Source organism: Cetorhinus maximus, chromosome 12 (genome assembly GCF_964194155.1).
Source record: "Cetorhinus maximus chromosome 12, sCetMax3.hap1.1, whole genome shotgun sequence".
In the NCBI taxonomy this organism is placed as follows: domain Eukaryota; kingdom Metazoa; phylum Chordata; class Chondrichthyes; order Lamniformes; family Cetorhinidae; genus Cetorhinus; species Cetorhinus maximus.
The window spans coordinates 79,395,009-79,420,073 of NC_135890.1; the positions used below are offsets into that span (position 1 = coordinate 79,395,009).

The window sequence follows — 25,065 nt, forward strand, 5'->3', positions numbered from 1 at the left end:
AAGGGTCACTCAATGTCCAATAATGTTAATATTTCCAATGGTGACCTTGCCACTACCATCATATAAATTCAATATCGGAACAAACAATACTGAAATTATGTCAGAAAATCAAGATAGCACCATAACTACAGTATGGTGGAACAACAACGTGCCAGAAATGGGGCTCATGCCAGGAATCTTTCAAAACCTTTTAAATGCAAATGCAGGCTAGTAAATGCACTGGCCAGTAGGCAACTATGCCACTGGCCATGACAGTATCAAGTTCCATTGCTGGCCTGTGCTAAGGTAACTGTTCTCTGTTGTCGTGAGGAAAGAGCACAATAAACAGCTTTCAGTCTCAATGGGCAAAGGAAAAAAGGATGGGAAGAAGGAGAAGGAAATCAGCCAGAATCCTCCCAATTGATATCCTGTTATTGCTCCCAGAAGGCACGTGAGAACTCCTTATACAAGAATAGGGTTCAACTGCAATTTTTTTCCCCAAATTGAAAAAATTGCTTGTTGACGCATACTGTCTTGCTTATTAAGCACTTGGACAAGGTGGTAGAGCATAACCATCTGTGTCTCCCAGTCAGACTCTCTACCTTCAACAGGGATGGGGAAAGCCTCCGCTATGCTGCTGTGCAAAATTATTTACAGAGGCTGGGTGCTTCTAAAAAAGGAGGGTGGTTGGGAAAGGACAGTTACTCAGGAGATCTACGAGACATATCCAATCAACAAAGGGCCAGGTTTTGCTATCCTAGTGGTCAGTGAGGCCAATGGTGCTCACAGTTATATATGCACTTCCGGCACAGGCAGATGCGTGATTAAAGGTTAAATATCCAAAAGTTGTTTTGAGTTGCATTGCCCCATCATTAATTTCATGAAAATGACATTTTGCTATCTACCTCGCCATTGGCACGCATTGATTGTTGTGAAAGTGCTAGGTTTGCACAATAGATATGATTAATCCCACTACAGATATTTACAGCGGATAAACACAAGCACAAGTACCTTTTAACGATGTGACAATTATTAATTACTGTCAATCACTTCTCTGGCACTCAAAATTAACTATTAAGAGTGAAGTCTCAGTCCTTCAGGTTGCGAATTGTTTTAGTGTATTTAAAGAAATGTTACAACTTTTTTAAAAAAAACTCACTTTTCCTTTATTTTTATTCCTTCTCTCTTAATCCAACCTTTTGTTTCCCTCTCCTTATTTCTTCACCTGATCTGACAATCCTCCTGCTTATTTCGCAAACCTTAAATCTTAATGGGCCATAAATTGCTGTAGCAGGGCAAACAGCATCCACCATTTAGCTACAATTGCCCTTGCATGTTTAATGATAGTTTGCACTGCAAGTTGCTGAAAGCGTGAGCTGATAGCATTGCAGTGTGGCTGGACATCCGAGATCCGAGTGAACAGGGCAAGTAACTGTGTATCTCCATAACCCGCTGTGATGGAAGAGTTTAATGTACTGTATTGGCTGCTCACCATGCGGTCTCCTCTACATTGGGGAGACCACACACCGATTAGGTAACTACTTTGTTGAACATCTCTATTCAGGTCACAACTGGAACCCCAAGCTTCCTATCACCTTTCATTTTAATTCTTCATCCCATTTCAACCTCTCTCTCTCTCTCTTTGGCCTCTTACACTGTTTTCAAATAAAATTCAGCAGGAGCTCGAGAAACATTACCTCATCTTACGATGAGCCAAAGTACAATCTTCCTGATTAGACATTGGAGTTCAACATTTTGCAATCATATCTGTTGCTGCTTCCCTATTTTTAAACCGCAGGTGATGCTAATGATTCTGCTGTTTATTAAATCACTCCTGCCTTCACCCTTATCTCTCATCTCCTTCACTTTCCCCGAGTCTACTTACTTACAAAGGCAAAACACTGCAGGTGCTGGAAACTTGAAATATAAATAGAACATACTCTCTGGCTTGGTGAATATTTCAGCATGTTATGTTTGTTTTTCAGATTTCCAGCATCTGCAGTATTTTGCTTTCAAAAAATTAGGAAAATTTACTTTCACCAAAATATTCACTCCTAAACAAAAATCCAATTTTTCTAAAAGATCCATTTAATAATTCCAGAATACGAGATCGTAAATTCAATAACAGCAACTGGGGATGCTGCATTCCAAATCGCTTAATTGTGTGGTCTCAACCTTCAATAGGATCTCAGTTCCCTGGTACATTATAGTCAGCCTATCCATTATTACTTAACTACAACTGTGGCCTTCATTATAAATACCAAATTAAGTACTTGCTCAATATTTAAGCCTTGGGATTGCTCTAGAATATCATGCACCATGCGAGCTATGAAGCACAGTAAGTGATTATGCTGCTTAGAGACAAATGTATACAATTAATGAATATATAGATGGGGGACTTAGTGCTCACTGTAAATACTCAGTTACAAATAGGGGACCTTTTAGTACATTCCAATTAATTGTTTTCCAATAAACAGCTGGGAGGGAATAAAGGTTTGCCTGTTCATCTCAATGGGAGGCACTAGAGGGACTATAAAAATGGTAAAGGTTTCCAAAGTACTTGGTGTTAGAAATGTGGATTTATTTTTTCCTTGTGATTTAGACAGTTGAAGTATATCTATATTTTTTTAAATGGCTACCAATCTGGGTTGACTTTATTTTGCCATGTGATAAAGTTGGTATATAGTCACTGAATCAAAAGGCAGCATCCTCAACTATTCAGTAGTTTCTCAAGTACCTTGTAGGAGTCAGTCTAAATTATACTTTGGAATCAAGAAGCAGGCAAACTAATATTTCCTGAATCATTAAACTTTGCGCTTGTTATGAACTACATTAACTGTAAAACTTGAAAGAAAACAGCAAACTTGTGTTCCTATGGCACCATGTCATGTCTCTCAAAAATATCTCAATGCATTTGACATAAAATGAATGACTGTGAAATACACTTAAATGACTTGTGGTATCAGTTTAGAAAAGAATGCTGGGCAAGAGACTGGGAGAACTATTTAAAAACAAAAAGCTAAAAGCTACTGCAGATGCTGGAAATCCAAAACAAAAACAGAATTACCTGGAAAAACTCAGCAGGTCTGGCAGCATCGGTGGAGAAGAAATCAGTTAACGTTTCGAGCCTTCACGGCCCTTCGGAAGGGCCGTGAAGGCTCGAAACGTTAACTGATTTCTTCTCCACCGATGCTGCCAGACCTGCTGAGTTTTTCCAGGTAATTCTGTTTTTGTTTGGGAGAACTATTTGTTCTTCTTCAAATAACTTCATGGAATTTTTCACATCCTTCCACCAGAACAGGTATAAACAGGGCTTCAGTGTCATTTGAAGGGCAGCATCTCCAACAATTTCGCAGTCCTTCAATACCTTATAAGTGTCAGCCTATATTACATGCTTAAATCCAGAAATGAGACTTGACTCTGTAACTCTGCCTTCAACATGAAATTAGCATTAGTTAAACCTTAGACGTAGTTTTGTATTAATTGAACTTTAGATGGGAGATTCATATTAACTAAGCTAAGTTACAGACCCTCTCAGGGGCTTTAGTTCCTTTTTTTCCTGGTCAGTAATATTTGCCAAAAGCAAATAATCCCCCCCATAAGGAATCTTCCCATGTATCACATGTTTAGAAACTGTGTCTCTAAGAACTTGTGGAGAAGAGTACAAGGATTTCAGACTAGTGTCTTTCAAAGTTTTAGACAGTTAGAATACTTCATATCTGTATAAATCTGATTAAGTCCCGTGGCATCTTGCCACATTTTTCTAATACCTGTTTCACACATATTATTTGTCTGTTGTCCAACACATCAGTCAGATGGGGCTAACTGGGAATACAGGAGGTAGTGAGTTGTATTTCTAATTGCTAAACAAAAATTAATGCATGTGGCTAAAGCAGTGTCACTGTAGTCTCACACATGGCAAGTCAGCAATTTCTATCGGGCAACACTGTTCTAAAGCGACAAATGGCTGTTCACCAGTGATTTACTGTTCTCCAAGGTTACATGGCCACACCAATCTGAACACAGCAAAGATTAAAAACTCGCACTTTATCAGAAGTGTAGTCTATCTGTTAGAATTAATAAAAAGGTTTGGGATAAATCCAAAATTATAACAGATTGCATTCTTCAAAAATGCTCTTTCTACTAAAGGCAACCCATCAGCTACCTGAATACTGGATCACAAAGCTGTGATACAGTCTGACACCTTGAATCAGTAATAAATAGTGTGCTTTCCGATGATCCCATCTTTCAGCAGTTTTAGTATGGTAAATTAGATTTTGCCTGTCACCTGAACTGAATTCTCTGCCTGACAATATTTCATTGATATTGGATTCAGCATTTTATCACAACAATAAACTAGCAGCTTGGAACTTGGTTAAGCTTTAATTAATCATTCAATAGATTAAATAAAAAAACCACAAACGTTTTGAGCGTCTGTGAAAAGACACCAGAGTCAAGGTATCGTTTCATTCCATTCACACAGCAGGGGCTTTAGCTAGAAAAATGCTGAAGAGTTTTCTACTCTCACATCAAAAGGCTAAGCAGCCTAAGCAGAAACACTGATTGACTGCTCACTGAGCCAAACGCCTCATCTCAGACTTAAGGAAAAGGATATCCACAGAAAGTCTCTCAAGTCAATGGGTGGTTTGTGATTTTGCAGCAGCAGCAAAGAGCTGTGTGCTTTGAAAGTCTGAACTAGTTTAGCTAATAAAGCTTACTTAGAAGGGGGGAGTGTATATTCTGAGAATTTAGTGAATTATTTCTCACAATCAACTTCCTTGCATTCCTTGATGTGAAAAATGACTGTTGTTGCTGAACCTGAGAAAATGTCTAGCACAAAAGCTGTGGCACTTAACTGTTAATACAAACATTGTAGATATGCAGAAGACAAGATCTGAAAAAATCCCCAGCCCAAAATCTTTTCCTTGGGAAGAATTGAGCCTCCTGAATACCAAGTCTGATAGGTCACCAATTACTCAAGCCACATATATGCAGAGGACTTCCCTCCAATAAAACATGTTTGAGTTGGCACAGAAATTCCTGATGGTTGGGATTGAAAATGGCTGAAGCATGGCAGATAGTGGTGCTACCTATAGGATGGGAAAATGAAACTGTTAAGTAGCCTCATATTTTCTGATGGCTTAGAAATATAGAGGGGTGTCCACAAACGTTCAATGAGTTTGTCCTCTCATTTCATTTTAGCATTGGACGACTTGTATTTAAAATAGCACTTTTTACAATCACTGGACCTCTCAAAGTATTTTACAGCCAATGAAGTACTTTTGAACTGTAGTCACTTGTAATGTAGGAAATGCTGCAGTTAATATGTGCACAGCAAACTCCCACAAACAGCAATGTAAATTGTATTTTCTTATACATCCTTTATGATTGAAACATACAACCTTGTGTGTGCCATGACAGAAGTAATCTATAACAGTATTACCAGTTACCCTCAGACTTATTATACATGGGCTGCCCAACATACACACCTATGACCTCCAGGTGAAAACAGCATGCTATCAAACAATATATATTTAGGCTAAAATTAGTCAAATTTATTTACAAGACTTATAATTACACAGAAGCAAAAAGAATACAACAGCATATCTACTTTAGACTTCTTACAAACCAAGTGTTTGAATCTTAATTAGTTTTAGTATCCTTTAACTTGAGTCTTTAGTGATAATCAAACTCCATCAATAGAATACCATCCAAATAGTTGGATATTTTAATCAGGTCATACTTTGGTTAAATAACTTAATACAGAGCTCGTTCCAAGAGGCAGCTGCGCTGACAAAACACTAAATAGTACTATATAGAAATATAATTAATTAATTTATATATATTTTTAAAAAGCATTAAGCAAACATACATTTCAGCTCTTTGTTAAATAATTTTAAATCAAGCATTTCAGAAAGTGGGACTGTCACTTTTTTGAAAACTTGGTAACGTCTGGAAGTATTTAAAATTTGTGAACAGTCTGCTGACCGCTTGCTAAAGGAAACATCTGTTAGTCTATAGGGAATTAACACAAGCCACAAGTATTCCACACTCAAGAGCAACAACTGTCATGCATGAAAACATATTCATGCAAGTGCAGTTAAAAAATAAGTAGCTTGTTTAGACATGAGACCATCCAACAAGGGTGGTTGACAAAACACTCCAGTAAAGCACAAGACCAGCCAGAAACAGGGTTTACTATGTTCAGTAACACAATTTCACAATAAATAACTGTTCTCATTTAACTTGCTTCTTAACTCGCCTTTTCGCCCCACGTTGTACTTTACTCCAGGTCAGAAATGCCAGTATGACAATGTATTCCCAAGCCTCTAACAGTGTCCCTTCATAATCAGCTGTCACAAAGTTTACTAGAGATGCCTGGAGCATCTTACCTTGTCCTGCTGTGTCAAAGTGAACGGCTACTGCTCGTTGTTTCTTTGCCAGCAGCAATGAAATCAGGAAACCCCCTTGGGGAGACCAGGGGAAGGTGGTGAGGGCGGGTAGGGGAAGTGATACTGAATACTTCACTCCTCTGTATCAGAAATCATCTAAGCACCAAAGCCTCATTAAGCCAATTTTGCAATTTCCACATTTTAAAATTATTGTTTTTACTTTTAACATTTTTTTTTTAAAAAACTTAATAGTACACCTTTCAAAAGGTCAAAAGTCCAGGATTAAGAGGAAGGCAGGTTGCTGAAGACAGGGTGCAAATGGCAGGCTGGAACCAAGGGTCAGAGCAACAACTGCAGGCAGTGAGTGATGGAAGGCTCAGGGAACAAATGGCAGGCTATGCTAGAGTAATGCAGACTGCAGGCCAACTGTTGAAGTAAATTAGTATTTCTCTCTACTTTCCATTTCTGTGGATGATGACAGCAAAACAACAATTTGCAAAACATTCCAAGACTCTTTAGAAGAGAATCAAGCAGGGAGCAGGAGTACAGTTAGTGTAAGTGACCAAAAAGAAATGGAAAAGGTGTAATGCTGGCTGAAAGTGAATTCAGAAAACGAGGACAACATTCTACTTTGAACCAAGTGGAAAGCTCAGACACAAGTCCAGTCAGTCAGACCTAAGAAATGACAAAAACAAAATACTGTGGATGCAGGAAAATCAGAAAAACGTGGAAAATGCTGGAAATACTCAGCAGTTTAGGCAGCAGCTGTGGAGAGAGAAACAGAGTTGACGTTTCAACCCGATGACCTTTCATCAGATTATTCAGACGAAAGGTCATTGTCTTGAAACATAACTATAATTCTCTCTCCAGAGATGTTACCCAGAAAAAAATTATACAGGTGGTTACATACTCTCCACACACGCCCCATGTTTTCTCACACTCCTCTCTCAGAAGTGTCAGCTTGTGCTCAAGTATGATCCCAGAGGTCCCAGCAGCCCCTTAGCTACTTCACACAAATAGCATTCTTCATGTGTGAAGTGAGACAATAAACACTGGTGGGTTATTCAACTCTACAAGGCATCACATAAGCAGATCATAGCCTAGAAAGTGCACATAATGGATGAAGGTGGCAATTTTTCACAAACTCTCATTGAAGTTTCTGTGGGGAAAAAATTCCATGCAATGATTGGTTAAGGTCTGGAATGCACTGCCTGACAGTGTCGTGGAGACGGGTTTAATTGAGACATTCAAAAAGGGAATTAGACTTATCTGAAACGGATGAATGCGCAGGGTTACGGGGAGAAGACATGGGAATAAGCACTGGGTGAATTGGTCATTCGCAGAGCTGGTGCAGGCCTTATTGCCAAGCAGCCACCTTCTGGTTTTGACATGGTGGTTTGAAGATGGTAGGAATGGTTGACTGGCAATGGGTAAAAGCCACCAGGATAACAGGCATTCACCAAATCAAGCATATTCAAGGAGTTCTGATATTCACAGAGCCATTCTTCAGCAACTCTGCACTATTGGAAAGCTGGATACCTTGACAAAGTCAGACCCTATCCTCCTACTTAAAGATAGAAGACACTGAAGTTCCCATGTCTTGCATACAGGGCTTCAATTACCTCCCATTTGCAGAGATGCAGTGAACTGAGAAATGTTGGCAACGTCACCAGCTCCAGCCTGGAAGATCCTGAGATGTAGAAATTGAGAGCAACGGTGACCCTAAAGGCACTGGCAGCATCATATTCACTCTGCTCTGTGGCCACAGGTCAGTTGGAAATGTTAGCACAGTTCAACAACCACCTTCTTGATGTAGCACAGCTGTCTCAGATACTGATTGAGGTGGCGGTGGAAATGTTCTCACAAAATCCAAGTACGGCTTTCTCTTGAGAACCCTCCTCCTCCATCTGCATCTAGCTTCCCCTCTCTGCGACCTCTGCTCCATCACCATATCATGCTGCAGCTCAAGAGAATCTGCAAATATGGCCCTCATGACTGAGAGCAAGTTTTCTTCTCAGAGGCCTTTCAAATCCACTCTGCTTGCAAAGGTTCAGCACCACTCTCCTCTGACTCAAAGAGCTTGTGAGAGTTCCTCCAGCAACACAGTAAGCTGCACTTCCACTATCTCAGCAGCAGCAATAGGACAATAAAAAGCACCTCAACTGCAAGTTCTACAGTAATCTCTTTAAATAACACTAGTGGTGGGTCCCTTATGCATTGAATGCATCTTCAACCGTGCATGTGTAAGAAAGAACTCTAACAGGATCTGTGAGCTTGAAAATAGCAAGTCAGGTGTCAAATGAGCATTATATACAGTCACTATCTGCCCAACCTGCATGCTTCCAGCGCGCACACGGATGCCCATGGTATCACCCTTCTTAAAATGGTGATTGGGATGGGCCTCGTCAGAGATTGATGAGAGCAGGTCCTGGGCTTTTTTCTGAACTCCAAGCTTTCGGAGCATCAAAACCAGCAGCACTATGAAACCAAGTTTTGTGGCCCATGCCTCTATATCGAGTTTGATGGTAACTGCACTGCATTATGACCAGGTTAGAGTGACACCATAAACGCTCCCAATTACTTATGTTAGCCATTTGGCGTTTTATGTTCCATAGCGGCTACTGAATGTTTTATTTTTAATAGCACCTCCAAGGAGTTAAGATTTTTTTGAAAATTTATTAAAAGCACTGCCAACTCTAACTTTTCAGATGTGTCAAGGACAGCTGCTGGAAGGGCCGGGTTTCAAAAAAGAAAAAGCAACAAAACTACACTGGTTCACAACGAGCAAACCCTTACAAATGAGGACCTTCTGTGCTACATCACCTGAAATCTGTTACAGATGGCTTGCATTAGATCGACCAAAAATAAATCTTGAGCCACAAACTCTGCGTTTAATTAAATAAATTAAAAAACCTGTTGCTGGCTCTGATTGTCTACCACAATCTTCTCAGTCATCTATAGCATAATTCGAATGGTATGTGTCTGTAATAAAATGTATGATTTTGCCAGAAATGCCAAAATGTGAAGTTAATGTAATATTTGAAATGCTACATAAGCCACAACTTATTAATGTCCATAGATAACCCAAGGTTATTCTGAGAAAAATTTGGAAATGGCTTTTTCAGGGAGTGGGTACTGGTTTAAAAATTTGTAAATTTCAATCACTGCTGAACACTTTTGTATGGAAATCAAATGGATGTTGGATGACTGCTCTCATCTAGCATTCCTTAAAAAGACACTAGAAAAATAGTATTTTTTTTTGAGTGATACAATCCAAAAGGCATAATTCTCTCTGCTGAGGAGCATTTGATCTGCAAATTATGATCAGTAGGCCAGAAGTCAGGAATTTTTGGATTTGAGCCTCTCTTTTGCCAGCTGTTGCTCTTCAACGGTCACAGTGAGCCAAAAAAGAGAGCCAATCTAATTTAATTTCATATAGTTTGCATATGGCTGACTCCCACTGCTACTGAACAAGAAAATGTGCTCTTGCATTATAAGAATGGAGACTTGACAGCGGACCTGCAGAACTCCCTGCCTCAGCTGTACTGTCTGGTGGAAATGTCCCCGTACTCAGAGACACGAAGGAACAGTAGACTCATGAAGATGTGGGTGTAAGGATTCTGTGGTAGAGGGTGCTGATTTCAGCCAAGTAAGTGCAGCGAGTTAGTTTCCTACACAAGGGAAATACCCAATGATAAAAGTAACAGGAGGAACGCTGCACACACAAACTACGCAATTAAAATGCCTGAAACACCTTTTCCATTGACCAGTAAAAATTTTATCTGCTGAAACATCATCAACCTGAAATGTTAATTCTGTTTCTCTCTCTGCAGATGCTGTCTGACTTCAGTGTTTGCAGCATTTTCTGATTCTATTATACAAGTTTTCTTTTGACTGCACAGCTTTCAAATGGTTGCGACAATCACCACTCTGCAACTTTCTACTACACATTGCAATTTTAAAAAAATTAATTTGGCATAATTCAATTCTACTTTAATCTCTGCAAAAGATGAGCTATGTAACATAGGAGACTACAGCTGGGAACTCAATTCAAAACTGGCTCAGACTAATGGATTGAAAGTCTTTTTTCTGCTGGCTGTAAAGATCATACATGACTGAATGATGCACTGCCTCCCTTTGGATACAAGCTTACAACACAAATTACTTCTACAGTGAAAAGCCATGTCATTATTTATTTTACATACCAATGCATAAACCTTCAATCCAGGCCATAAAAGCTTGATGAAGGTAAAATGCACTGATCTCATCTTACAACATAATTCCCCATCATAAATATCTTGCCAGCATTTAAGGAAAAGTCAGCTATAGCTCTCATCACCGTGCAGTGACTCTTGCTGATAAATATACGGATGGCACTTGAGTATCAGGGTTAGTCGTGAAACTACCCAGCAGTTGAATAATTTACAGGTATCAGTGGTCTTGGTTCACACATTAAGAACAGTCACTTAGATTAGGTACCAAAAGGGTGCCACTGGAGGCACAGAGCATGCATCAGTTCCTTCAGTGAATAAAGGCTAGGGATGAGGGGAGTCAAAATACTAACTGCTAGAGAGTACACACGCTGTTGATTTTAGTACTGGGATACATTTATTTTAAAACTATTTTGAAACTTCCTGTAAGCAGAACACCTAAACTTCACCCCCATCCAAAAGAAATTCACTAAAAGTACCTTCTGTTGAGACTGAGCAAAATATACTTCAGCGAACTTCAGAACCAACACATAGTCGCCTTCCTCTTTAATTGGAATATCATATCCAAAGGTTTCTTCATTGTAGCGTTCAGTTTGATACAAAACTTGATCCTCAGGCACTGACCGAAAAATAGGCAACCTCATTCCATAGTCCGATGCTTGAAAACAGAGAGAGAGAGAGAGAGAGAGAAGAAAACGCAGCAAGTTACATTAAGTTCGGGGAAATATTCACAAGGTTTTAGCTTACTACCTGTTAAGCAGCTGTTTGAGACATTGATTTCCTCTTCCTTCAGATGTGAACTTGAGTTTTATGGCATCTAATTAATAAGAAAATCTAAAAGAGGTTCCAAATCAGCTCAATTAGGCAACCAATAGTAGGCATGGTCAAAGAAAGAACTTGCATTTATATAGTGCCTTTCACGACTTCAGGATCTCCCAAAGCATTTTGTAGCCAATTGAGTACGTTTCTGAATGGTCATCACTGTTGTAATTTAGGAAATGCAGGAACAACAAATTTGCACACAAAGTGAGATAATGATCAGATAATCTTTCAGTGATGCTAGTTAAGAGGAAAATATTGACTAGGACACCATGGTGCACTTCTTCAAATGATGCAATGGGATCTTTTACACCACCCCACCCCCCCCACCCCCAGACCCCACTTCCCTCACCCCATATGGATAGAAGGGGCCTCGGTTTAATGTACCATCCAAAAGACAGCACCACTGTATGGAAGTGTGAGCGTCGATTATTTGCTCAAGTTTCTGGAGCGAGATTTGAACCCACAATAATCTGGTTTAGAGGAGAGAGGGCTATCACCAAGCAATGGCTGGCATTATACATACACCTTCCAGGAGAAAAAACAATACCAAATTTTTTGGGCAATTGTTCTAAATCCAGTTTTAAGAAATAGGAAGAAAACTGAAACCCTGAAAAATGCATGGAAATAAAACATGCCACAAGGACTATGCTTTGCCGCAGCAATAAAAATTGGGAAGGAGGCGAGACAAGGCAAATATCTTCCTCCGTTTACAATTTAGATGCAATTGAGTTGTAAATTTCACAAAATTAAAGTTATAGTGCTTTGTGAAACACCAGAACAATTTTGTGTTCTCTCAATGTTACAACAATAAACTCCTGTCTTTCAAGAAGTCTGTTTATCACAATCAAATATTTACAATTGAAGAACAAGGGAGCACAAGTTCCCTTAGGGGAGGTGGTGGCGCAGTGGTATTGTCACTGGACTAGTATTCCAGAGACCCAATGTAATGCTCTGGGGACCCAGGTTTCCCATCTGCCATGGTGGAATTTGAATTCAATAAAAAAAAATCTGGAATTAAAAGTCTAATGATGACCATGAAATCATTGTCGATTGTTGTAAAAACCCAACTGGTGCATTAATGTCCTTTAGGGAAGGGAAATCTGCTTTCCTTACCTGGTCTGGCCTACATGTGACTTCAGACCCACCGCAATGTGGTTGACTCTTAACTGCCCTCTGAAATGACCTAGCAAGTCGTTCGGTTCTCAAGGGCAATTAGGGATGGGCAATAAATGCTGGCCTTGCCAGCAATGCCCCCATCCCATGAGCAAATAAAATTATTTTATATGGCACACGTTTTGTGTAAGGTACTGGTTGATGATTCCATGAAGCTGTCACCAGACCAGCATCACTGCCATTGATGGAGCCAAGTTAATGATAACTATGTTTGATCTGTTGTGATTTTCAGGGTTCTGACTAGAGTGTGTAACATGAACTGTAAATATTAAAAACATTAGTTATAGTGCTTTGTGAAACACCAGAATAAGCTTGTGTTCTCTCAACATTACAGCAATAAGCTCCTGACTTTCAAGAAGTCTGTTTATCACAACCAAATATTTACAATTGAAGAACAAAGCAGCCCAAGTTCCATTAGGGGAGGCGATATAAATTTTAGGTGTTGCTTATCTGTGATGAGGCAGTAACTGGGAAAAGTATACTTTCCTGTGACTGGGTGTATTGGACCATCTGAGCAGTCAGAGCTATCATTATGGGGAGGATTGCATGTCTCTCCTCAGCCCATCTCATTTTACGTCCATTCAAGTTAATGGATTTAGATTGGACCGGCTCCCTCCTTGGTACGCAATTCTTCCCCCCCAATTTTCCGCTACTCAGCGGTAAATCAACAGGCCCAGACAGATAACAGGAGAGTCTGCCTTTATCTGAACCCGCAAACGGATAATAGCCGCTTGGCTTGGGTACCCAGAGGGTACATGTGGAATAATATCTCAGTATAAGTCAGTGCCTTCAGGAATTGAAGAGAAGAAATAACTGAACCTGCTTAAATCCATTCGAATATATAAGTTCAAATACCAAATAAACATTCATTGGCTGTATAAACGTGCACTATACATGTTGCATAAACAGAATACACACTGGGGACAATGTGGTTTACAGAAAATAAACCACTCGTGTTGCAGCCGCCATACCTCAGTCATGCCTGTGCAACCGGCGCCACTCCACTTTCGGTAAACCACTCGTCCCCGATGTGTATCCTCTACAGAATTTATATGGAGCCGAGTCTGGATCAAAGCCAAGAGACAAAACATTCAGAGGCAATGTTATTGAAGTACTTCCTCAAACAAATGAATATTTGAATATCCAAATATTCATTGCAGACCTAGAGCTTCTACCAAAATTATTACATTTTAATATGCTTCCAGCACACTTAATATTCAACAAAAGATAAACTACTAGGTACACCTTTCAGAGTTAACCTACTAAACCATTAGCTAACTAGGGCACCCTTCACAAATGCCCAATTCATCCTTCAATGTTTTCTTAGTGTGCAAAGACAACTTGATTTTCACAACTATAATTGCCAACTCCCTAAAGGTTCTGTAAGCAGCAGTTCAAAAAGGCAGCTCACCACCACTTTCACAAGGACAGTTAGGGATGAGCAATAAACGTTGGCCTAGCCAGCAATGCCTATATCCCATGAACAAATAAATAAAAAATGCAACATATATGTTGCTAACCCTGAAGATAGGTTTGCTCCCGTTTTCTGCCAAGACAACGATGAGGACACTAAAAGTAGCCTCCAACAGGATTCTCTCTCCTGAGCACTATACAGTGGCCCCACCTAAAAAATCATGTACAAGGTTGCTGAAGATAGGTTTGGTGTCCCCCTACCCCAATAAGTAGAATAGCCAACAATGGTGCGTAAAAAGCAGCCATTTAGGTGAATTGGCAGACAGTTAGTAGGTATAAGCCAACTCCAGCAAGAATCAGCACATTGAAAAGGTGAGGGTGATCAATAAAAAAGAAAATTAAAAAAGGAACCAGAGCGGAAAACAAGCAAGAGGCTTTTTATATACATAAAAAAGGTTAACTTGCATTTATATTTATATGGAACTAAAAGAGAACTCCCTCTAAAATATTAGAGCCTTAATATGCAAATACTGAAATCTTAAGACTGCACCTCACATTAGAACAAAGTAAAATTCACTCAAATGTCCAGCAATGAACCTTAATCATTTGAGAACCAAGCAGTCCATGTTGTTATGAAAGTAGATACAATGATGGAAGAATCTTTTGCAATTAAACAGGGAGGGAGATAGATATCACACAATTAACTTCCAAACCTGTGGAGCAGGTTTTGAAAATCACATTACTGGTGTTGCTCCCATTTCAGATATTCAGGGGTTATACTGCACAACACCCACAAGCAATTTTATTGGAATATACGTATTTAAAGAAATATATTGTCTTAATTGCTAAGTAAAGGTGAAGTGGGGGTGCGTTTTGAAAGCGAAGGACGAAAAACAGCAATCGGTGCCTCCAGCAAGAAGTTTTGACAGTTATAAGACGACGAACAAGAAAGATCTGCCAGAATCCCAAAATGAATGGTGAGATTAATCAAGAAAAGTTGAGTCAACGTCATCAACCCCCACCCCATACAAAAAAGTAGCGGTCTTAAGTGCTATAAGTGACTATTTTTTTTCCAATTCCCTACGGGATTTAAGTGCAAGTGCACAATTTTCACATTTTTGAAAAATAAGGTTAAAGCACAAGTCTGCAAAGGGACATGCAAAATGGTGTGAAATCAATAGATTTTGAATGTTTTCAGTTTGACTGAAAAATCAGTTGCCATACTCAACTAGTAACTAACCAGACCTGCGACAGATTATGGGCTATAAACTGATAAATGCTTTGCCATTGATTTCAACAAAGCACAATAGTAAACATACCTCTACATAGCGCCATGTAGGCACCTTTTTACGAGGATTTTAATAAATGTAAATCATAGAATCTTACAGCATAGAAGAAGGCCATTCCACCCATCATGTCTGTGCCAGTTCTTTGAAAGAGTAGTACAATTAAATTCCACAGTCCAGCTTTTCCCCACAACCTTGCAAATTAATTCTCTTCAAACAATATACAGTTGCCTTTTGAAAGTTCCTATGGAATCAGTTTCCACCACCCTTTCAAGTGTGCATTCCAGATGATTCCACCCCTGTATAAAAGCAAATTTTTCCAATTTCCCCTATAATTCTTTTGCCAGTTATTTTAAATTTGCAAAGTCTGGTTACCAATCCATTTGTCGGAGGAAATCATGGTGGATGAGAGAAATGTTTGTCTCTAAACCTGTGGGGAAACATCCTGCAATCTGGAGATTGGTTATGTACTCCTGATTTCGGTCTGTCACAATTGTGGTGAGAACACTTGAGAGGATGAATTAAAATTGTTACGCAAGATGCACATCACAACATTAAAGTGTTTTTGCAAAAGTTCAATATTCACCCACAGTGTCATGATATTAACATACTAACAAATAAAGCTTAATGAAAATATGGAACCAGCTCAGGTTCCATTTTAAGTTATTTCTAGAACTTTATCCAATATGTTACATTAAACATCCTTTTAGGGAAGTTAAAACAGTACGAAAATTAAAATTCATGTCATGTAGTCAATTGTTGCCCGATACTGCTATACACTAATCTGTTTTTTTTTAATTCTTTCATCTGTAAAAGACATATAGCTGAATATTACGAGGCAATAACATCCTGGGATTCAGATGCAGCAATTAGCTGCATCATTTCTATTTGTCACATCCTCAAGAGATAGGTATCCGCTTAATTGCAGTAATTTCCATTGGCTGTGGGTGACATCTGGTACCTGACATAAGTAGCCAACATTGAAGTGACAGTGAGAGACAGAGGCTCTTTACCCAAGTACTCTTTACTTCACAGAGTCTAATTCTGTCTTGGCTCAACAAACATGCATTTCCAGCAGTGCTGGGAACCCTGGCTAATTTTTCCAGTTGCTAATCCAAGTACTCTGTGGCCAATCATGCACCAGCCAAAAATCAGATAACTCACACACCAAGATTGAACCTAGGCCATAAACTGGAATTAAAGTCTGTATGGCTCAGACATTGTGGCACCTTTATCTGCGAACCATAGGTGGGCTTTCAAGATAATATCTGCATTACTAATATATAGCTCAATTTGGGGGAACGGCTTTTAATTTCACTGATGGGATAGCAGGTTCCTGGAATTGAACCACATGATTTGAATTGGTGAGTTGTAAAATTTTATTATAGTGTATCTTGCAGGGAAATAAACTTACTCTTTATTGTATGTACTAGGTGATACATAATGTTCAATATCTTTTGGTGGATCAGAGGGTTGTCTACTCAATGCAGTCTTTTCAATACTGAAAACAAAATTTGCAAGGAACTGAATTTTTGAAAGTAAAATACAAAGTGTTCTGATCACAAAAAGCTGCAGCATTGGACATCCTAATTTCAAATGATGTATCCTCTTTAGAGTTACATTTCTTTTCAAGTAGCTTTACCTGTTGTGCAAAAGGAGAAAAAAATGTATTTTTGTACAGTAACAAGGGAGATCTAATCAGCTTTTCTATCCCCAGGACTTTTCCAAGGTTCTGTTCATACTCACTAAACAGGCTTGACATGTAGCTGCGTCCCTAACTTGACCGAAATGTAACATGAGTGACAAATATCAGCTGCCTGTACTTGTCCAATCAAACGTAAATACAGAGAGATACTAGGTTGCACAATGAAACTCTAACACCCTCCTGGCATCTCTAGGACTTGGGTTCAAATCCAATGTCAATGACGGTATAAATGTCTCCTCCACCTGAGGAATCTAATGTGAAATGAGTTTGGGTTAGTCTCAACCAAGTTCATAATGGCCACAGGCCTTCAACACAAGTGCCCAAATTAGCAATTTCATTCCAATATGGTTGGTGCAGTAAGTGGGAAATGTCACACTAGTGCACTAATTGGGAATCTTTTGAGACTGGGGTCAAGCACGGCAGATGGATCTTTACTCTTCAGCTGAATGTGCCATATCTAATCTACAAGCATTTTATGCGCATACTTGTTACCTGAAGTAGAAAATTGTTCTATTATCTAACACTAACATCCCTCAACTAACTCTCCCTCACAGAAATATAAAATTTTGTGACAAAAGCTTTAACAAATAATCTATGTACTGGTAATGCCCTGAATAGCTCAAACACGGAATTTAACCTAGTTATTTTTTGTATCAAGGACATTTCCACCAGGAGTCTGGTTAAAAAAGCACCAGCAATTCAGTTCCCATGTAATGCTATTCCACATTGCTATCTTTAAAAGGAAGTATTATTTTGTTATTAGCAACAAATATTTTGGGCCATTCCAAATTAAGTGACTGTGTGAAAAGATCATGAACGCACCATGTTTGCATTTCAAAGAAGGATAGCCCAAACACAATGAAAATAGAGCATGCTCCATACCCTCAATGAAAAACTGCTGTCGCCACATTAACTTCAAGCTAAGCAGACATGTTTGGCCAGAGAAATTATATCAACAGCCATGAATAAAGTGGATACAAAAGTAAAAGGGGAAAAAGAGAGAGCAGTGAGCAGTCAGCTAAATCAAATACACATGTTATTTGAATATGCCTTTGCTCAAACAGATGCATCAAAAATTAAAAAGTTTATTTTCCTGCAGCAAATACTCTCCTTAAAACACACATTCAAGACTCTGCGAACTTCAATGTGCAAACAGATGGAATTGTTAATTAAGTATCCCTTTGGCCACTCATGAGAGATGAAAAGAAGTTTATTAATCCAGAGTTTTTCTTGATGTGCATTATTAGAGTGACATAACATTCTTCACACAAAAACTGTTAACAAATATAATATCCCATTAAGATCCAAATAATGAGGCCTTTAATACAGTCTCTCTTCACAGCACAATCTCACCTCTATGTAATTCTTCAGGCTACCCTAACCCAAATATGTTACAGTAGAATTGTCTTGTTTGACAAACATTTTATCTGCTCCATGTACTCAGTAAAATTAAACTAAAGTCATTCCTCTTCCTGGTCTGACAACACATTAGTTCTATATTACATCAGTAACCAGACTTCAAAAGAGATGCATTATCTGTTAAGTGCTTTGTGATGTCCTGTGATTGTGAAAGGTACGACATAAAGGCAAGTCTGCCTTTCTTCTCTTTCAAAGTTATAATTTGCCAAACGTTTGTAATTAACAAGTGAGCCAAAAATAAGCCGCTTATTTCCCTCCAATTCGGCCCACATGGTGCTAACTCATACTGAATATGGATTCACAGGTGCAACTAACTCACTCAAGCATCCAATCTTTACATATCAACCCAGACAGTGAATGTTGGCAAGTGACTCAAGAGCCAAGACTGATCCTGTTATCAGTAAAACATTCACAAAAACATACGTACTCCAACCATTGGTCACTGTAGTGGCCTCCTCCCTACTGCCCTCCAAACAAGGCTAAAGATCAAATGTAGCAATACCATAACTGAGATATGTTAACACAATGTGTTAAATCATTGTGAAAACAATGATTTGGCACTGGCCTTTTGATGAATTTATAGTCCAGATCAAGCTCAAATAACTAGCAATCTATGAAGATTTGTAATTCTATGTACATGTCCAAACAAAAACATAATAATGTACTAATGTGCTGTGAAGCACTGAGCCCCAAGTTCATATCACAAATCCCCACTGCCAAGTTCCTGACCTTTGCTACATGGAGATGCGATTCCTCACATGAGGGAGAAAGAAAAGAGGATGCCAAATTATGTTAATCCACTCCTCTTGTGCAATGCTCATGTGCAGGTGGTAAAATACCACAGGTGTGAGAGCAAGTCACCTACCTACATTCCATTCAGATATGCCATGCTTCACTGGGAGAAGGGAAAGACACACTACAGAACAGCTATTGTGTACAAATGTTTCATAATAGACGTAAAACAAGTAATTCAATGAGCCGATATGGCACTTTTCTTTGACGAAACATTTTACACTGCAACCATTGTAGCATCAAGTAATCCCATATCAGATCAGATGCACCTCTGAGGTTTGTAGATAGCTGCTAAGGCAGGGTGTGAGTGAGTGAGTGTGTGGGGGTGTGAGTGAGTGAGTGTGTGGGGGTGTGAGTGAGTGAGTGTGTGGGGGTGTGAGTGAGTGTGTGGGGGTGTGAGTGAGTGAGTGTGTGGGGGTGTGAGTGAGTGAGTGTGTGGGGGTGTGAGTGAGTGAGTGTGTGGGGGTGTGAGTGAGTGTGTGGGGGTGAGAGTGAGTGAGTGAGTGTGTGGGGGTGTGAGTGAGTGAGTGTGTGGGGGTGTGTGATTGGGGGTGTGAGTGAGTGGGGGTGTGAGTGAGTGAGTGAGTGGGGGTGTGAGTGAGTGAGTGTGTGGGGGTGTGAGTGAGTGAGTGTGTGGGGGTGTGAGTGAGTGAGTGTGTGGGGGTGTGAGTGAGTGAGTGTGTGGGGGTGTGAGTGAGTGAGTGTGTGGGGGTGTGAGTGAGTGAGTGTGTGGGGGTGTGAGTGAGTGAGTGTGTGGGGGTGTGAGTGAGTGAGTGTGTGGGGGTGTGAGTGAGTGAGTGTGTGGGGGTGTGAGTGAGTGTGTGTGTGGGGTATGAGTGAGTGAGTGTGTGGGGGTATGTGAGTGAGTGAGTGTGTGGGGGTATGTGAGTGAGTGTGTGGGGGTATGTGAGTGAGTGAGTGTGTGGGGGTATGTGAGTGAGTGAGTGTGTGGGGGTATGTGAGTGAGTGAGTGTGTGGGGGTATGTGAGTGAGTGTGTGTGGGTATGTGAGTGAGTGTGTGTGTGGGGGTATGTGAGTGAGTGAGTGTGTGGGGGTATGTGAGTGAGTGAGTGTATGTGAGTGAGTGAGTGTGTGGGGGTATGTGAGAGTGAGTGAGTGTGTGGGGGTATGTGAGTGAGTGTGTGGGGGTATGTGAGTGAGTGAGCGTGTGGGGGTGTGAGTGAGTGAGCATGTGGGGGTGTGAGTGAGTGTGTGGGGGTATGTGAGTGAGTGTGTGGGGGTATGTGAGTGAGTGAGCGTGTGGGGGTGTGAGTGAGTGAGCGTGTGGGGGTGTGAGTGAGTGTGTGGGGGTGTGAGTGAGTGAGTGTGAGGGGGTATGTCAGTGAGTGAGTGTGAGGGGGTATGTCAGTGAGTGTGTGTGTGGGGGTATGTGAGTGAGCGAGTGTGTGGGGGTATGTGAGTGAGCGAGTGTGTGGGGGTATGTGAGTGAGCGAGTGTGTGGGGGTATGTGAGTGAGCGAGTGTGTGGGGGTATGTGAGTGAGCGAGTGTGTGGGAGTATGTGAGTGAGCGAGTGTGTGGGGGTATGTGAGTGAGTGTGTGTGTGGGGGTATGTGAGTGAGTGTGTGTGTGGGGGTATGTGAGTGAGTGTGTGTGTGGGGGTATGTGAGTGAGTGTGTGTGTGGGGGTATGTGAGTGAGTGTGTGTGGGGGGGTATGTGAGTGAGTGTGTGTGTGGGGGTATGTGAGTGAGTGTGTGTGTGGGGGTATGTGAGTGTGTGTGTGTGTGGGGGTATGTGAGTGTGTGTGTGTGGGGGTATGTGAGTGAGTGTGTGTGTGGGGGTATGTGAGTGAGTGTGTGTGTGGGGGTATGTGAGTGAGTGTGTGTGTGGGGGTATGTGAGTGAGTGTGTGTGTGGGGGTATGTGAGTGAGTGTGTGTGTGGGGATATGTGAGTGAGTGTGTGTGTGGGGATATGTGAGTGAGTGTGTGTGTGGGGATATGTGAGTGAGTGTGAGAGTGTGGGGGTGTGAGAGTGTGGGGGTGTGAGTGTGGGGGGAGGTGTAGGGCAAGAGCAGAACATCCATGTGTCCTCTGACTAACTTATATTTAAACAACCAACTCATTCCTACATGTGCTCCAGCAGTCGGTGGGAAAGAAAAAAAAGTGACTGGCCACCCATCTGTGCAAATGGAAGTTGTCTTACCCTTGACTGTCATGCCTTACTTTCACCAACATAATTTGGTATTGGGGGGAAAAGTTTATTTTTTTTTAGCCAAGTTCTTTTTTGCTCGGGCCCCGACAGTCTACGGTATTTTGAGCACTGATTTAAGCGAATGAAACACATATATTAAATAGACTGAAATACTTGATCCCTCCCCCTCAAGGCTTACCCCTGCCTATTTTGCCTTCCAACGGGTCCCTCTTGAATTGGATGCCGTGGATGTCGGTGTGAGCCTCCCCGCCGGCGTTGATGGCCCAGATCACCTTGTCGCCCTGGCCGCCGACAGCGCCGCAGCAGCGGGCCGTCACCAAGGCCGCCGTCAGTAACCAGAGGCAGTGCGGGCTGCCGGCGCACGGCTTCCCTCTCCTCATCTCACACTCACTGGCTCCACAAACTGGACCGCGCGGCCTCCACCACCATCCAAAAATCAAACAAAATCCACTTTCACTTCAGAAAAACAAATCTTCACATTTACCCCTTTTTTTTGTTAAAAGCAAAGCCCTCCCCCCCTCGAAGATTAAATTTAAAAATAAACCTTCTCCCTCTTCGCACAGCACCTGGAGGAGGGGGGGGGGAAAAAAAGGCCAGCGTCAACCTAACCTGATAGAAGCCAGGGTCGGGAGATTGACAAGGCGTTTCACCAATAGGACGCGTGATCCCGGGAGCGTTACCCGGCAAGCCGGGGAAGAGTGGCCAATCGGCGCCTTGAGGGCGGGTCTTGAGCTAGTCAAGTTCGGTTGTGTGGGAGCGCGAGCCTGTTCAGGTGGCAAGTGCCAACCGAATGCGGAAGTAGGTTAACCGGTTCCATTGGTGGAAAGGGGGGAGGGGGATTTAAGCAATGCTTCTCTTAGAACTTCTTCTGCTAAAGATGACTTGTTTCGAAAGTAGCTGATATATTATCTTAAATATTCGTTTTATCATATTGAAGTAGCTCCATGACATTGCACGCAGAGCTTAATATATATGTGGTTAAGACTCTTCCCCCTCTCTGCCTTAAATGAGTCGATCGCCACTCACCAATCAGAGCCATCCAACGCACACTTGTCGCGGTGCAGTGTGGGAGCGGGAGCGAATGAATGAAAGGTGGGCGCTCGGCGGGCGAGGGCGGGATTGGCTGCTGCTGCCGTCCAATGGATACCCGCTGGCTGCATTGTCTCCGCAGTACCACTGGGACAGGCTGGGTGAAAACCTATTGCAACAAATCGGCCTGTTTTTGCTTTCAGTTGTCAAATGAATAGGGTTACATTGTTAATGCAAATTCAGCTGCGGAAGTTGCTAATTAGAATAAAAATAAAACACTGCGGATGCTGGACATTTGCAATAAAACCAGAAAGTGCTGGAAAAACTCAGCAGGTCTGGCAGCAGATGTCAAGAGAAAAACAGTTAACGTTTCGAGTCCTATATGACTCCTTCGGAACTGTTCCAAAGAACCACAGAACATTTACTGCGCAGTACCATTCTCCCACCTTATACCCTTAACTCTGCACATTGTTCCTTTTCAAATAACAGTCTAGTTCCCTTTGAATGCCTCATTGAATCTTCCTGTGAGTCGTTTTTAACGTTTTAAAGGGCAAGGGAAATTGACAGGCCAGGGAGAAGGTAAGTGTCTAAGGTATGTGCATAGGATTTGTGGGGTGAGGGTGTCCAGGGGTGGTCTAGGGGTGCTGGTGGGAGATCTGGAGATGGGGGTGGGGGGGGGGGGGAAGGGTCGGTCAGAAGTCCATGGGTGTTGAGGGGGGAGTTGGTCGGAGGTCTGGGAGTGGTCAGTCGGAGGTCTGGGTGGAGGAGTGTCGGGGGGCTGGGGTGTGTCAGAAGTCGGAGGGAGTGCCAGAGGTCTGGGGTGGGGGGTGTCAAGGACAGGTGGGGGGAGTCCCTGTGGGGTCAGTCCCGTGGGGTCAGTCTGGGTCTTTAAAAGTTACTCAGAAGTTAGAAGATGTTCTAATTCTTCTAACTTTATCTGAGTAACTATTGGCATAACTCCGGCAGAACTATCCGAAGTTAGCAATTTAAACCTCATTTTTGGATGGTTCCCAGCGCAATTGCCCAGAGAAAGTGTGCACTTCTGAGCAATTGCCATGCGAACCCTTACCTGGGAACTTCCCAGGGGGATTCCCCTGCACATCTTTGGGGTACCCCCAAATCTGACGCTGGGGAGCGTGGAAGTCATGAGCCAATGTTTCATGTCTGTGACTTTTCATCAGCCAGTTATGATGAAAGGTTATCGACCTTAAGTTAATTCTGTTTCTCTGCCCACAGATGTAAATCATGCAATCTTAACGCATAGAAGGAGGCCATTTGGCCAGTCATGCCTATGCCAGTTCTTTGAAAGAGCAGTCCAATTTAACCCCACACCCCAGCTTTTCTCCATAATTTTGCAAATTAATCCTCCTCAAATGTAAGATACTGCTAGACCTGCTGAGTATTTCCAGCATTTCCTGGTCTTTTATTTCACATTTCCAACATCTGCAGTGTTTTGCTTTTGTATAACCAATTTATTTGTTTCCTTCTACATCTACAAGACAGAAATCAAGAGTGTGAAGGAATACTCTCCACTTGCCAGCTTGAGTGCAGCTCCAACAACATTCAAGAAGCTTGACACCCTCCAGGATAAAGCAGCCTGCTTGATTGATACCCTGTCCACCACCTTAAACATTTACACCCTCCATGACTGATACACAATGGCAGCAGTGGATACCATCCAAAGATGCACTGCAGCAACTTGCCAGGCTCCTTCAACAGCCCTTTCCAAACCCATCGCCTAGAAAAACAAAGGCCATAGTTTCATGGAAACGCCACCACCTGCAAGTTCCTCCAAGTACCATACCATCCTGACTTGGAAATATCATAGGCTATCCCTCAATTCAAGGATGATGTCTCTTCAGGATCTGAACAATGACATAGTCCAGGAGGTGCCAGTGCTTTGATCTAGGATGCTTCCATGTGATTTTGTATTTGTCCTTCTAGTTGAAGAAAGTATTTGTTATCATGAGGCCATGCTGAGCACACTTTGTCAGCATGAGGACGCTATTTGGATTGGCTTTTCCCACTCAGTTTTTCCCAATGGTTCAGTTCCAGTCATCAGAGTCACAGCCAACCCTGGCATTAAAATCCCCCAGAAGGATGATCTTTTCTTCTTTTGAGATAGCGATGAGGACTTCATCAAGGTCAGAATAGAACTGTGGCTAACAATGTTGTCAAAAAGAGAAGTAAGCCTGAGGATTGGGACGATTTTAAAATTCAGTGAAGGATAACTAAGAAATTGATAAAGAAAGAAAATAGGATTCTGAAAGTAAACTAGCTTAAGACTTTAAAAACAGATTGTAAAAGGTATACAAAAAGGAAGAGATTCACGAGAGAAAACAAGGGTTCCTTAGAGGGTGAGATAGGAGAAATTACAATGGCAAAAAAAGAAATGGTGGAGACATTAAATGCATACTTTGTATTGGTCTTCATGGTGGAAGATACAAAGAAACACTGGACTTAGTGCGGAACCCAGGATCTAGTGAAAATAAGGAACTTAAGGAAATTAGCATTTGTAAAGAAATAGTACGGGAGAAATTAGTTAATCTTAGTTGCGGACTCCCCCACATGTAAAAACATCTCTCTATATGTACACTTTTAAATGCCTTCATAATTTTAAAGACCACTGTTAGTTCATCCCTTTGATAGTAAAGGGCCCCAGCCTGTTCAGT

At 41.3% G+C, this 25,065-nt stretch overlaps 1 protein-coding gene across 2 annotated transcripts in view; it reads right to left on the minus strand.

Annotated features, from left to right (window-relative positions):
* The window catches only part of mlec (malectin), a 46,037-nt gene extending 24,062 nt beyond the window's left edge, over nt 1-21,975 (minus strand). Inside the window, exons 1-3 of one of the 2 annotated variants that reach the window (XM_078553984.1) lie at nt 21,543-21,967; nt 13,549-13,641; nt 11,062-11,240 (exon numbers count right to left, since the gene is read on the minus strand). In XM_078553984.1, the coding sequence (XP_078410110.1) occupies nt 11,062-11,226 (165 nt within the window). In that variant the 5' untranslated portion in view covers nt 11,227-11,240; nt 13,549-13,641; nt 21,543-21,967. Of the gene's footprint in view, nt 1-11,061; nt 11,241-13,548; nt 13,642-21,542 lie in introns of both variants that reach the window. The other variant, XM_078553983.1, reaches the window with a different exon arrangement.
* Between the last annotated feature and the right edge of the window lie 3,090 nt (nt 21,976-25,065).